The sequence below is a fragment of the Aulostomus chinensis genome, chromosome 4 (genome assembly GCF_037954235.1).
Source record: "Aulostomus chinensis isolate RoL2024-O1b breed Wild chromosome 4, RoL_Achi_v1.0, whole genome shotgun sequence".
Taxonomy (NCBI): domain Eukaryota; kingdom Metazoa; phylum Chordata; class Actinopteri; order Syngnathiformes; family Aulostomidae; genus Aulostomus; species Aulostomus chinensis.
The window spans coordinates 822344-838173 of NC_141323.1; the positions used below are offsets into that span (position 1 = coordinate 822344).

Here is a 15830-nt window from a genome sequence, read left to right on the forward strand (position 1 = left end):
GTCATTTAAACAAATGGGCACCGTGCTCACCCTGTGCAACACATGATCTCTGGTCCGTCAAAGGAGAAGGGGTCGTTTTCATCTGGCTCTGACCGCATCTTGTAGGTTTTTGTCAACACTGTGTTAGTGAAGAAGTCATTGGGCTCAAAATGGAACTCTAATGTGAAACTCTGCAGTGGATCAGAAAGAGCCATTATTTTACACTCTCCAAATTTAACTAACATGTTGCAGTGGCAAGGTGACTCACCATGGGCTGTCCTGGATCTGAGAATTTCACTTTGATATCTTGTAAATGTTTTAAAATGGGTTCATCATGCTCCTGGGGATGAAATCAACAAAGTGAAATGTTACCCACAAATACTGTGTGACAGCATAAACCTCATATCTAAATTTGTGTCAAGAATGATGCCATATACACTGCCAGTCAAAAGTTTGGGTACACTTCACATTAAATTTTTTTTAACTACTTTCTACATCGTAAATATATACTGAAGAAATCAAATATATGAAGCAAGATATATGTAATTATGTAGCAAAAAAAAACCATGTTACATAACTGTAAATATGTTATATGTTTTAGATTCCTCAAAGTAGCTACCCTTTGCTTTGTTGAAAGCACTGCAAACCCTTGTCCTTCTCTCAATGAGCTTCATGATGTTTTCACCTGAAATGGTTTTCACTTGACAGGTGTGCCTTCTCAGGGTTCATTTATGAAATTTCTTGCCTTTTTAATGGGTTGAGACCATCAGTTGTGTTGTGTAGACGTCAGATTGCTACACAACTGACAGCCCTATTTGACAAATGCTAGAATTCATATTATGGCAAGGACAAATCAGCAAAGGAAAATGAAATGACAGTCCATCATAACTTTACGAACTGAAGGTCGGTCAAAAAATTCCAAAAACTGTGAATGTGTATCCAAGTGCAGTCGCAAAAACCATCAAGCGCTACGACAAAGTGGCTCACAAGGACTGCCCCAGGAAAGGAAGACCAAGAGTCACCTCTGCTGCTGACAATAAGTTTATCCAAGTCACCAGATTAAAAAATCATAGATTAACAGCACCTCAGATTAGAGCCCAGATTAACGCCTCGCAGATTTCTAGAAGCAGACACATCTCTACATCAACTGTTCAAAGGGGACTGCGCAAGTCAGGCTTTTATGGTCGAATAGCTGCTAAGAAGCCACTACTAAGGAAAAGCAACAAGCAGAGGAGATTTGTTTGGGCCAGGAAACACAAGGAACGGACATTAGACAAGTAGAAATCTGTGCTTTGGTCTGATGCATCCGAATTTGAGATCTTGGGTTCCACCCGCCTTTTCTTTGTGTGATGCAGAAAATGTGAACGGATGGTCTCTACATACATGGTTCCCACAGTGAAGCATGCAGAAGTTGTGATGGTGTGGGGGTTCTTTGCTGGTGACGCTGTTGGAGACTTATTCAAAATTGAAGCCACACTGAACCAGCATGGCTCCCACAGTATCCTGTAGCGACATGCCATCCCATCCCATCCAACCATGACCTCAAACAAACCTCCAGGTTGTGTAACAGCTATTTGACCAAGAAGGAGAGTGATGGATTGCTGTACCAGATGACCTGACTTCCATAGTCACCTTACCTAAACCCAAATGAGATGATTTGGGATGAGATGAACCGCAGAGTGAAGGCAAAAGGGCCAACAAGTGCTCAGCATCTCTGGGAACTCCTTCAAGACTGTTGGAGACCCATTTTGGGTGACAACTTCATGAAGCTAATTGAAAGAATGCCAAGAGTTTGCAAAGATGTAACCAAAGTAACAGGGGGCTATTTTGAAGAATCTAAAATAAAAAACGTGTTTCAACTTAGTCAACACTTTTTTGTTTACGACATCATTTCATGTGTGTTCATTCATAGTTTTGATGCCTGAAGTGAGACTCTACAATGAAATAATCCTGAAAATAAAGAAAAAACATTAAATGAGAGGATGTGTCCAAGCTTTTGACTGCTAGTGTATATGTACTTTTTGGAAACCTTTACAAACATTCACCATCTCTGAATGTCTATACCAACAGGTGGCAGCAAAGGCTGCTTTTTTATTGCTAGGATCAGCTCGACTGTGAGCCATTTCCTGTTGCCTCTGAGGCAGTCTACTGGTTGAGCATACCTGCAGCATGTCACTGAGCAGGTCCACATTTTTGAAAACCGTTAACCAGAACTCAGGGATGCCTTTGGGGTCCTCCTTCTCCTCATCCTTCTTTTCTTCTTCCAACTTTGCCTTCTCTTTCATCTCATCCTGTTTGACAGATATTTTCCTCTTCAAAATAAAGCTTGCTCAAGTTCTTATGTTTACACATTGAAATACAGAGGTTTCTTATCACTCATACAAGAAAACACAATCCCATGAATAAGGAAATAAATGGTGGGAGGAAGCAGTAATATTAGCTCCATCTAATTTTGGGGGTGGAGGGATTCAGGGGACAACTGAAAACAAGGAGTGAAGTTCTATCAGCTGCATGCAGTGATGCTATTTGGGAAAGAAGTTAATTTTTGTGCGAGGCAAACTACATGCATGAAAGAAATAAAGCATACAAGTAGTGAGACTGAAGCATGCAGGTGTATACGTCACCTGTACCTGCTTACTTACTGTCAGCTCTTCCTCTTCATCTGCCTTCCATTCACATTCCTCATCTGTGGGCTCATAAACTGCTTTCACGATGTCACTTCTCTGCAAAGGACAGGAGAGAAGAAACAAATGTTAGTATCTCAGATCTTGAGATAAATCTCTCCTTTAAGAACCAGCCTAAAATCAAGCCAAGTGAGCCACTGCTCTCAGAAGTTTTGTAATGCAGCCCAGAAATTTAGTTAATTTTAACTACGTAATGCTAGGGCTGTTCGATTTTTCCCCAAAATAAAATCCAGATTTTCTTCTCTCAAAATCCGATTTTTGATTACGATTATTTTGTGAAATGACAAAAGGCAAAGAAATGACTTCAAATAAGCTGTTTTTTTATTGAAAGCGGGGGTCCAGCGCATGAAGCAAACATTTGAAGCCAGCCGTTTCTACTGTGTACATTGAGACCATGTCTGTTGTGATGTGAAACACAACGGCATCTGTAATATTTTTCCACCTCCTTTCAGTCTTATCATATGGGATCCCACGTGAAAATGAAGCTGGCAGAGTAACTTGCTTTGGAGTTGGTAGTGGTGTAGCCGCATCCCCGATCCCTTGTGCTGTCCGCTCTGCAACACACTGCTGCCATTCCAACGAATGTTTTTTCTGGAGGTGTTGAAATAAATTAGTCGTGCTGCTTTTAACTGCCACTGACTTAAGACAGATTTTACAACATGGAGTACTTTGAACTACTTTCGAACCACCTCAACAAAACGGACTTCCTCTTCTTTTTGGCGACTAAATAAAACGCTGACATGTTTGGTTACAATGTGTAGGAAGCGCGCAATGGGAGGACAGAGGCAGACGTCACTGCGGCAACCCAGCGCAGCCCAGACACATGAACGGGGGCTCTATCGTAATTATCCTAGTTAAAGTGATCGATTTTACGAGTTTTACGTTTTTAACATTGTCCTAACTTCATAATCGCGATTATGATTTAAAATCAATTAATTGAACAGGCTTACGTAGTGCTATTAAGTTTTTAATTAGTTTTAATTTTATTTTGTGCTGAACAATTAGTGGTTACTACCCCACTAAACCAGATCACATCAGCAGCACTCTAAGCATGTACTGAGGAGCAAACATCACTTAATGTTACCATGACGTGACAAGAGAACACGGACTATATAATATGTTACTGTATAACACGTGATGACTACAGAGTAATTTTGATGTGGATACCAGAGCTAAGCTATTTATAGCCAGTGGCTGTCTTCAGGTCAAGACGAGGGTTGTCACAATACTAGAATTTCAAGATTGGATACCAATACCAAGGAAAAAATTTGATACTTGATACCATTTTTGATACCATGGGGGAAAATGGCAAAATAATGAGCATAAAAATGTTACAAACAATAAAACAACAACAACAATCCAACAATAAATAACATAAAAATAACATCTGTTACAACACATCAGTTGATTAAGTGGCTGATGTTAAGCTGTGTGCCTGTCAGCATTGATCATAATTCAAGGTTTTCAAGTCTCACACATTTGCCATGTGACACACGCATTTCAGCCAATTCACATGCACGACTATGTTTTTCTGACCCTTAAATATCACGTTTGGTCATGGTGACGTATATGTTGTACAGGGCTGTCAAGTTTTTAACAGAGTTCAGAGTAAAATTTTGGTGGCAGTGGTAGGGGTTTGGGTGGAGACAGTGATCTTATCTGCTAAATCACACATAAATTGTTACAAACATGTAGATTTTATTCTTAATGAAGGTGTGTGTGCTCAGTGTTACTGGATATAATATGAGGAAACAGCCTAGGTCAACGGTTTCACGATGGAGAGGATGTGCCCATTATCAATAGGCGCAAATTTCCAAACACAACAGGCATCAGAATTGCTGCTGAACTTAGCGAGCATTCATTCATTCATTCACATACCAGCTGCCTGGACACATATTCCCCAGCAAAGGAAATCAATGATGAGATAACTTACTGTATCACAGGATATGGTTAAGGGGCTGTAAACAAACCCCATCCAGGGTGTGTTTACAAGCAAAATATAAACCTTTAACAGAACATTTAATTTTAACACTTTAACATTTGACCTTGGCACCATGAGGGTTGACAGCTGATGTATGTAAATAACTCAAATCTCAGAACAAGGCTGCTCAAGTTTTAACCAGGCAATCTGCTATACTGAAAAATTCTGTAATCCTGCTGAGTCATGAGTTTGAGTGCAAAAGAGAACGGTCAGCTTTAAACATTAATTATGAAATACTGCCTCATTATCACATCAATAATCAGGACATTTTTGCAGGATATTGAAATAGTTTAAATATGGTAAGTTAAGATATGAAGTATTAGTAATATATAACCTGATGCCATTTTCACTTTTGGTGTGCAATCGTTTTAACCACTGTGCAATTCAGATGACTCGGGTTCAATCAGCAAACACTATGCTGCTTGTTCCGATTGACAATCAGATCATTTTTCAGCTAATAAATGGACAGATCAAAATTGTGTTTTTCCCAAAGATGACTGGATCACCTGTTAAAAGGTATTTACTAATTTAAGAGGAGTCATCACATGTTAGCAACCTCTGAGGGATGGTAAGTCCCCAGCATCAATGTGGCTATGTGAGTGTGAGCATAATTAGCCTTGTATCAAACCTAACTCTAAATGGCAGACTATATAAATCTAGCACATAAAGAGTACAGTCACTAGCAGCATTTTTTTTTTTTAAAGCAACATTTCATCATCTTCATTTTTTGGTAATAATGGTCCACGGCAAGTCGGACCAATTATTGACTTAATCACTTCTATTTCAGCTTTTTCATTTGCATCATGCCTTTGTTATTTGCATCGTGGCATCTTTCTTTGCCACGAACTCAACTTCTCTGTCCGTCATGTTTGTTGCCTGTCAGTGACATAACTTCTTCCACCCTTCGAGTGACTGGATCGTAAATCTGTTATCTCCATTGAACACGAGAGTCGATCTGAAAATAGAGTGGATCGACCCACCCCAGAAACCACTTAACACAACATAATTGCCAGTTAGTCTCCACCCTGTTTACTGAAAATCAAATTCACTGAGCAACTTAAAACACGTGCAAATGAATTGGAGAGAAAAAAAAACGTCCAGTTTATCTAAAGGAAATGTGCAACCATTAAGCGTGTCACTGTACAGAAGGGGAAAAAAAGCACAGATGCAGGTATAAAACTTCAGCATTCAAATAAAGAACATGTATAAATGACGTACTTTGTCGAAAAGGGGCTGATAGAGGGCTGCATACTTTCTCTCCAGTTCATGAACTTCTTCATAGAACTTTGCCTCTATGTGGGCACATTTCACCTGCAGGTTCTTGAGGGCGTTTACACGTCTCTTCACCACCTTTGGTAAACTGTAGGATGACAGACATCAAAAGACAAGATGTGACAATGCTGGTTACACTTGTTGTGAATACTTTTCCCAACATCACCAAGTATCATCTCTCACCTCTCTATGTATCCTGACGGTGATCCATTCAGACCGTCAAGCCTCTCCTGCAGCGCAGCCAGGATCTGTGGATTCTGCATCATCTGTACAGTCAACTGGCGAGCTGTGAACACACACAGTCTGAGTGAAATATAAAGACAGACAAGTCAGTTTACTATGAAGGGGTTATTTGATGAGAACTGACCTGAGTGGGCCAAACTGATCTTTAGTACTGGAGAAACCCATTGCAGGGGATATCCTTTTTAGTGGTTATACAGTTACTTGATTTTACCCACAAAATCTGAAGAGTTTTAGAAGCTATACTGTCCATCTCAGCATTGCTCGGTTATTCGGAGCATAAAAGAAAGGTGGATCAAGAATGCGAGCATTAATTCATCCTCATCTTCCTGCCATTAAAACGAGATGGTTTGCCTTCTGTATATCATAAAAAAGGTAAACGATCAAAATTCTATTCACCCATCTTCAACTTATTATCCCAAATCACATATGGGCAACTCAAGCAAGGAGCCCTAAACTTCCATTTCCCTAACCCTAACCCTCAATGACCACCTCCGATCAAATAATTCTGATAACTAGTGTTTATATTATAAATGTCATAACAAGATGGGACAGTCAAAACAGTGCTCCCTTTGTTCAAGCAGACGCCTGAGGGATGGCATAATCCTAGTGTCCGAAACATTGCTTGCACCCATCAAAGCTCAGTCGGATCACTGTAGGAGGGTGAGAAGATGAAAGAGATTGGAGGTCGCTTTTCTCTGTGGGCATTTTGTTACAAACTAGCTCATATCAGCAGTCCAATATCCTGCATCAAGTCCAACACTATGCCTGTTTGAACAAATACAAAAAACCTTCTTGCTGGATGCTGTAATACTTCGTACTTACTTTGTTTGATATATTTGTGGGGTAAGACACCCATGAGACACGAGTCTTTTTGAGGTGGTGATATTCCAACAAAAACAAGCAAACTGTAGCCTTTGATCTCACTTAACTGAGAAAAACTTTCTTCAGTGACCTTTTCCATTTGACACCTGAAGACGGACTTCAGATGGAAAATGACTTTAAGCCGGCACCTGAGGCACAGTTGCATTCAACTTTCTGTACACTGCGTAGAGGGGGAACAGAGTAAAATTTTGGCTAAAAACTACTTCTGAATTGCCTGACAGTGATTTTTTTTTTTTTACATTTCTGATAAATAAGGAGTGTGCTGGGCAGATCCTTTGGCAGGATATGAGAGCTGATGCAAGTCATGGCACACTACATTTTAGGGTTAGGCCCATGGTCGATGCTGTCATCCATCACCGATGGCTGACTGTCATTGCCAGTGAACCCTCTACCATTGTATCATCATGATTTAAAAGCCTTCTGTATTTGTGGAGTTGTGTCCCCCTTGGAGCTGCCTTAAGGCAGGAGTTTTACTCTGCTTTTCACTTGTGGGAGAAGGGAATAAAATTGGCAGCCAATGCATGAAATGTAATCAGACCATGTCCCCCTTATCATCATCTTATTAAATCTACTCAGTTGGGCAAACCCAAGACACCTGGTTACATCAGCAGTGTGCATCTTTTCTGCAGGTAACCATTAGTGTGCATCTTGAGCTAAAGTGGATATTGTTTTTTTTAGCTCAGCTACCACAGTTAAGTTAGCAGACTAACTTTGCTTAAGTTGGTGTTAGGGCTGACCCAAATGCTTCATGGCTTCAAAGCTTCATTCAATACCATAGCAGTCAATGCTCAAATCAGTGTTCGATAGGGGTGTGTTTTTTTTCTTTTCTATAAAGGCAACATAAATCATCTTATGTTTGCTCAGCTTATACGATCTACGACATTGATTTGGGTGAAGATTTGTTTGTTCACAGCTTTGAAGCCCCAAAGAAGGTATTAAGGACAGGCCTTGTTATGTTAATCTTGAAAAAAAATTGCCGTTCAAACCCCACACGGTGACATATGTTGGACATTCAGCTGGTGTAAGGGATGAGGTTGCCGTCTGAGCTAGTCAGAAGCAGCAGCGGTGAGCAATTTAGCTTTTCTGATATGGAACAGCTAAACCCCCACCCTCTCCCCATCCAGTCTGCCAATCATGTCATGGAATCAAATCACACACAGAGTCAAATGATGAATTTAGCAACTACTGCTCAATCCAGATTAATTTCTTGAAACCAATTCATCAAATAACAAACACGTCCATGTTAAATCACACCCACTTCCGTATGGATACCCTTACAGATAATTTTGGTGGTTGAACAGATACAAATAGTGTACTTGCTCAACCCTAGCTAACATAATCTAAATAATATTGATTAAGACTCAAGGATTTGAGTATGCAAACTCCATCATAACTAGCAGCTTCAACTCAGCTCAGTGAAGAGGATGTTTTTTTCCCTCATTCCTGTCAACTTGCACATCTAGAGGATAGCTAACCTCAACATGCTATTCTCAACAGAGTTGGGTATTGGATAAATACATACCTACATGATTGCATCTGCAGAAAATGGTGAGTGGGAGGGAATCACCCTGCCCCCTGCATGTACTGACACATAAATGAGTGAATATATTTGTAATCATCAGCTGATGGCTGATTGGACAATTTTAACACATCACCCAACCTTTGTTCTCATTGGTTATAAGAATCACAGAGCAGATAAATATTAGGGTTTGGTCTCCCACTAAACGATTCGTTATGCTCCCATTTGACAAAACTAATTGGTGAAGCTTTTGCCAGGTTAATTCACATGGAGCAAAGTGCTACAACAGGCTTCCAGGATTCTTTTTTATCTTTTTTTTCCACAGGTGGGGGTAGGAATGGGCTAACAGACTGACCTATCATGTTACAGCCAACAGGTTTTGGTGGAATACGGTTGTAAAATTGAAATTAAATTCAAAATAGGAGATTTAGCTACTACAAAGACCTGGAAACAAGATGACACAGGTAGTGTGCAACTCACAAGAAAACTTAGGCCAAAAAAAAAGAGAGACTTTCCAGTCTTTGAAGAAATTTTTGCTGAGACACAGTGCGGCCCCCCCTAGCAACACACAGTTGACTTCATTGAGTCCATATAAAATTGTTTAGCTGGTTGCTGCCATACAGTGTGGCAGGTCACGTTTTCACATCTGTTACCTGTTGGGACTTGACTCTCACATCAGCAACCTGCTCTGTTTTATTTTACAGTTGAAGATTATGAGTTGAGAAGAATTACTGTACTTTTAAAAGAGTAATAGTCAGCCAAATGACATAAAATAGGGAAAACTGTGAAACTTAAACTCCATTTGTGCTTTTGGTTTTTAGGGCAGGATTTGGGGAAGTTGCATTCATGACATATATTTTATTTGTATAATTCATTGAGTATTACTGAATCTACCAGAGTGCAAGGCATAGAGATGTTACAAGTTGAGATATTTTGTTTATTCTGTGAACTGGACAGACAATATTTGAGATTATTATTTGGGTGTTAGTAACATGTCCCACAAACCACTGTCTCACATTTGATTTCAGATATGGTCACCCCACGCATTTCCTTTTTGCCATTACTTAGTTTGAGTGTAGGTCCTCTACAGGAAAAAATTTGGGCACCTCTAATCTAGAACTCCTTTTACCATTTTGAAATGGGATATTAATAAGGAATCAATAAGCAGAATTACAGTTGATACATTTCAAATGATATCCAACCATGGATGACGGATTATGAAAGGCAATGGAAAATGTATTCAGGTTTAATTTAATATCATTTCAAGAAAAATTGTTGAACAAAATGCCTTTTGTGACACACACCCATCTTTAATATTCGTGTGAGTGCATTACTTTGAGATGCAACTACACAGACAGTGTTGTTGACAGTGAGTAACATCCTCAATGAGTCTAATTTTACACTGTGGTTTCAACTCTAGTTTAATTTTAACTTCAACAAATCCTATAAGCTGTGATATGTGGGTCCTTCTGAGTTTGTTACTGCAGTCTCAATGTTAGTGTCTGATGTGGGCTTTATGAATGGCTTTAATGAGTTTGCAGTGCATGCCAACGTTCACCAGATTTAACTGTATTACTCATGTATGAATAATTTTCCAGACGTCATGTATGGTTTTCCTAAGAGTGTGGACGTTATGACAGCTCAGTCGTAGGCAGCCGGAAAGAGCTTTCTATCAAGTCTGGCTTTTAAAAAGCCTTCACAGCTGCTATAAATATACAATTCCACACTGCCGTCTATTTCTATCCACAATGAGCAAGGACTACCTAACCTAACGCGAGAAACTGTCCGATTTATTTATTGAACATCAAAAGGATGCATAAATTGCATCAGGATCCCAAAATAAAACAGATTAGTGCCCTCCAGCTTTTGCAATTCAAAATCATGTTGCGCAAATAACTCTCAATTTGAATAGTGAGCGGAGGCAGAGAGTTGTAATTCTGCAACTGCAATAATGTTTCTATATATTTTAATCAATAGAGTCACATTGCCAGAGACTACACCAAAACCTATGCTGTAGTTATAATTGCTGAGAGGCTAACCTTTGCTGTTTTCATCTTCCCCCGTCTCCTCCTCCTCAACTTCCTCCACATCCTCCATATCTGCCGGGTCCATCTCAGCTTGGTCTTTGCTGTTCGGGGAGACAGAGTGGGTGGATGGAAGAAAGGAAGGTCAGCCAAAACACAAACACTTTAGTCTGTTTATCGCTGTACACTACCGAACTTGGCCAGACTACTGACATTCTGGTCTGCAGCTACCAGGTCTTTTGGCCACCCTGCAAGTTGCTTCAGCTCCCTACCAAATAGTTCACTTTTTATTTAAAAATCTTTATGCACTGGTGAAACTGGCCCGTGTGTCTGGCGTGTCAAACTGTGACAATGCAACCTGAGCTCAGGTGTGGCCTCTCAGACAGCACTGGCCTTAGTAACAACTGCAAGCTCCTGGAGGGTTAGTGTGCTGTACAGTACACACCCCACAGTGTCAAAGCAGGTTTAACTGTCAACAGCCATCAAAAACGACAAACCTACGTAGCACAAAGGCCAAATGCTTGATAGCATTCTAACTATTGCGGGAGACACTTACTTGTCGATGTCTGCCATCTTAGCTGAGTCTCAAGTGATGCTAAAAAAGGGAGAGAAAATAAACAACTTTAATAAGAAATAGAGACGGATAATTTAACTAACATTTTTATCAGTAGATCTGGGTCAAAGAGCGTTCTGAAATACCTGACGACAAATTAAAACTATCTAGATTTTATGAACATTTTAACTTATCTTTTAAGATCCCCAGGGTATTTTGTGCAATGGTGATGAAAAAAAAAAATGCACAGAAAGGAAAGAAATGGCTCTGTCATCAAACAAATTTTCATTTTAAGTTAATTTATTCTTTTCTTAACACTTGAATAAGGGGTTTTCTTAAAAACTGACATTTCTAACAAAAAGTGGAGACATATTGGTAAGATTTATTTTCATTGCTTTTTAATAAATTGTTTTTAAACTACAAAATTGGTTTGAAATTTCTTTTGACCCCCCTCCTATATTTTGAGTTTGATTGTATTTTATTTAAAAAAAAAAAAAAAAAAAACGTGCATTGACACTAGATACACTACAGTTTGTACACCAAAAATGTTCTTTAACTTTTTATAAACCGAATGTTTCCCAGTTTGTCTCTGGCTGACTGCCTGGCTGGCTTCCCCCAGTGCATGGAGGTCTGTTGCTTTGACTTGCGTCCCAAAAACAACATCTCCATTATTAAAATTAAGCATCCAAAGGTCGTCACTGCTGCAGAGGACGTTTTTAAATCCAATTATTTAACTCAAACATTTTATATTCATTACAAGCAACACATGCAAGTATGATGCTCAAATAGTGCAGTGACTAAACACAAATTGTTGCTGTGAATCCTGTCGATCAACCCTTCCACTTGTGTCTATCACTATCATTTGAATGTTTTACGGTAATACGGGCTTGATTTGGGTGTCTATTACTTTGTGTGTGTGTGTATATATATATATATATATATATATATATATATATATATATATATATATATATATATGAAAAGGAAATTAGGAAATTTGTGCACCAGATAAATGAATACACCTCATATCTTTATATACATTAAATTTTGTCCCATATGATAAAAAAAAAAGATTTCATCAGGTCAAATAAACCCCAAATGTCCGTCTCCAAGATGCTTTTCTGATACCTCCGAAAGCAGCAGTAACCTGGATCTGCTCTCTCAAGATTTAGCTTCAGCTGCTTTACTTTTGCCTGCTTCTTTAAATTGGTCATGTTTTGGAAGGGGAATGAAAGACGGGTCTTATCAAGTTTGCTGTCCTTCCAAAGTTTATTTTTAAAAAGCTTTACATTTTTGTCTTCACTCACATTTAATTACACCAGCACAGAATCATATATACTGAGACTGATTTGAGGCTATTTAACCAGAAAAGTATACTTATCCCATTACAAACATACTGATGAATGCGTCAGTGAGCGCAGAACTCTTAACTGACAGTATTAACAAAATAAAAGATCAAATCAATACATTTTTTACATAAGCCCAAATAGCTGCTTCGGTTAGTTGGAGCTCCACTCATCAAGATTGTATAAACAGTGCCTTGAAAAATACTGAAACAATCATAATTATGCTTCACCTGAATACGGAAGCCTACCAGCTGCGATCACAATGCTTATAAACCTGACAGAGTTCTCCCTTGAATTTTGGATTTGTTACACAATTAATCATATATTCCAGTATTTTGGAAACATGACCAATTGTGCCATCAGGGGTCTAACAATAACTTGGTTTGAATTGAAAAACTAAGCAAACAAACCTGACGGATTGATATGAGGGATAAATCTCAATGGGCCTTTATTTTCCCCCCTAGGTGCTCCAGTCAAAAATTACACTTCAATGTAATTGATCCCTTTTAGCTGAGCAGAGCAGAAATGAGTCTCTCCTTATTGATTTCCTTTAAATATTATATTTGATTTTGTGCATAATCTTAATCTCCAATGGCAAAGTGTGTTTTTTTTGTTGCCAAAAGCTATTCGTGAGCCTATTATATATAAATTATATTCATTCTCCACAATCTAATCACTTGCCAAATTAAGGTATTTTGTAGGAAGATTTGGACCATCGTTTTCAGTTTGAAATTTAGAAACACTACTTCTTTCTTTCATGAAATATATTATATCAAACCTTTGATATAAAACTGAGGCCACGCCTCAACCCCTTCAATGGGGATACATAAGGGACACTTCAAGACAGCCAGTACTCACAAACTCTAAGGAATATGATCATAACCCAAAATGGAACTCTGGTGTCCAACTTTACAATTGTTAAAGGGGTAGGGGGAGTGGCCGTGACTCAATCACAAGGCCTTGTTGTGATGTGTTTTGGACAGTTTTGAAAATGTAAACATTTGCAATGCTAGAATTCTTTTTAAATTATGGTACCAGAGCAGAGGAGTGTAATTTCCATTGACTCTGATGATTGAAAACCAAGTGTATTCCTAAATTCAGTTACACCAAGTTAACAGCATGCCACTGAGGACTCAACAGTACAACAAAAGTTATATCTTTAGATGAATATTCACTTACTAAACACAAAACCTGCACACCTGAGAGCACAAAATAAACATACAAAAAAACCTTGCTGGCTATGAACTCTACATGCCTCTTGACCTATATTCAACCATCAAATTTAGCAATAGCAGTCATTAGACTCCTGTGCTTTTGACTTGTTTGGTGGTTGGAATTAGCAAACTGCTCTCAGGTGGTTTGCTGCCATCCACTCATCTAGAGTGTGAAGTGGCTGTCAGACATGCTTACAGTTCTCAATCTACAGGACAGAATAAAACTGAATGGTCAAAGGGAAATATTTCTCAAGCACATTCCATTTCTGTCAATTCCGGTCACTTTTAATGGGCTGATACAGTCACTTCCATTCTCCAATAAACAGTGGCCTAAATGAATAAATTTCCAAGCATGAACATTTCAATGCAGATATGCCTGATAGGCCCCCAGAATAAAGGGAGGAATTTGACACCCTTCCCCTAACATCTTGCATGCTCTAGGACACCAAATTATTGATGGAAAAGTACTTTGAAAAGCTTTTAGGCAGCTTAAGACACATTTTCAAAAATACTCAGCAAAATGCAATGACAGGGTTTCAAGTTGCTTTATAAAAGGGCAGAAATAGTTGCATAAAGATCGGGCAATGAGGAAAACAGGACTCCAGCATATCCCATACAAGTAACTAAGGAGGAGTTTTGAAAGCATGTGTGTTCATGGAATGATCGTTGTAAAATTTGTAAGCAATATTTCATACCAACTAGAGTGTTGCCAATGAACATCTTATCTGTTTAACTGATAGCCATTGCATCAGACAATACTAAATGCAAAGATAATACATAGGGTTAACAACTAGAAATAATGTATAAAAGAGTATAACATGCATTATTAAACCTTTATAATAAATTAATCAGAAATAGTCCAGCTGACCGATCAAAGCTTTTTCTGTTACAGGCTTCTTCTCCTAATCCTGCCCAGCGACCACGTGTTGCATGCCATGTCTAGCAAACCATCAATGACGGACAAAAAGCCCTGGATACCCGCCTGCTCACTGAAACCACATGTTCGTCTTCATCATGAACAAGTAAGCTAGCCAACCTGTTGAAACGGTAGCTGTCAAATGACAAAGGTCAACTGGTTTCCTTCACAAGCAAGCCTCCCACTGCTAGTTAACAGGCTAACTTTAGCTGGCCTGCCTGCATTATCTTGGTGTGTCTTGCTAGTTATGCTAGCACAAACGCTGCTAGCTTGATGCGCACCACTTGGACTGAGCAAGTGGGAGGAACAGCTTCCCCACCATGTATGCCAGATATTATGGGGCCAGTTCGGAAGTGTTCACAACCCTCCGGTTCCGTGTTTCATCCAGCATCTCTCCTATAAATATTTCATATGATCTATTAAAAAAAAAACGTGTTTCGTATCCCTTAAGTCCGGGGTTCCACACAGTTCCCCACCCTAGACATCATCCTCCAAAAATAAGGTCAACTCCAAAATACAAGATACAAGACACGTGTCAGCAAATATCAAAAAAATGTCTACAATGCAGTAATTGTCCGACGTGTTCTGTTTCTAACGGTATAATAGTCTTCGACATCGCAGATGTGGATACGGGATAATAGCAGTGAATTTTTTTAAATCGCGTGGAACACACATCATGGAGGAGCCGTCTCAATGGCTGCTGCCAATGTCTGACTTCACTAGCATTAGCAAAGCACCGCCGTCTTCCTCTGTCGCTGTTTATTTCAGTGACAGAATCCACGGTCTACTTCCAACACGATGCAGAAGTGTAGGGCGTTGGCGCTGAAGCCGCCACCGAGTCTCGTCTCTCACCTTCGCTCTCTGGCCGGAGATTGAGTTGGTTAGGCGGCGCTGCGTAGCGTAGCAGTCCCAGGGAAGAAAAAGACTCCGCTCCGATGGCGGTAAAAGGGAGAGAGATCCCGCCGCCTGCGCTCATATACATCCGACGTCATCACGTAAACCGGCAATCACCGGGGTAACGCTGGTAATGGGAGGGGCGGCAGAGAAAACCTCCTTCTGGGCAAGAGTAGATCCGGCCAGCAGGGCATTAAATATTATCGTGACCATTATCTTTACCTACTCTGCGTGAAGCTGCTCTTCACCACCTTAGTCTTACTTACTTCCATTTTATCCTTCCCACCCTTCCTCTACTCGTCATGCTTTTTCATCAGCATTTC

At 39.5% G+C, this 15830-nt stretch overlaps 1 protein-coding gene across 3 annotated transcripts in view; it reads right to left on the bottom strand.

Annotated features, from left to right (window-relative positions):
* Positions 1-15596, bottom strand: part of nap1l1 (nucleosome assembly protein 1-like 1) — a 28885-nt gene extending 13289 nt beyond the window's left edge. For 2 of the 3 annotated variants that reach the window (XM_086200954.1, XM_086200952.1), the window contains exons 1-9: positions 15466-15596; positions 11141-11179; positions 10600-10688; positions 6100-6202; positions 5863-6004; positions 2610-2702; positions 2142-2270; positions 248-319; positions 31-170 (exon numbers count right to left, since the gene is read on the bottom strand). In XM_086200954.1, coding sequence (XP_086057080.1) covers positions 31-170; positions 248-319; positions 2142-2270; positions 2610-2702; positions 5863-6004; positions 6100-6202; positions 10600-10688; positions 11141-11157 — 785 coding nt within the window. In that variant the 5' untranslated portion in view covers positions 11158-11179; positions 15466-15596. The remainder of the gene's footprint in view (positions 1-30; positions 171-247; positions 320-2141; positions 2271-2609; positions 2703-5862; positions 6005-6099; positions 6203-10599; positions 10689-11140; positions 11180-15465) is intronic. The other variant, XM_086200953.1, reaches the window with a different exon arrangement.
* Between the last annotated feature and the right edge of the window lie 234 nt (positions 15597-15830).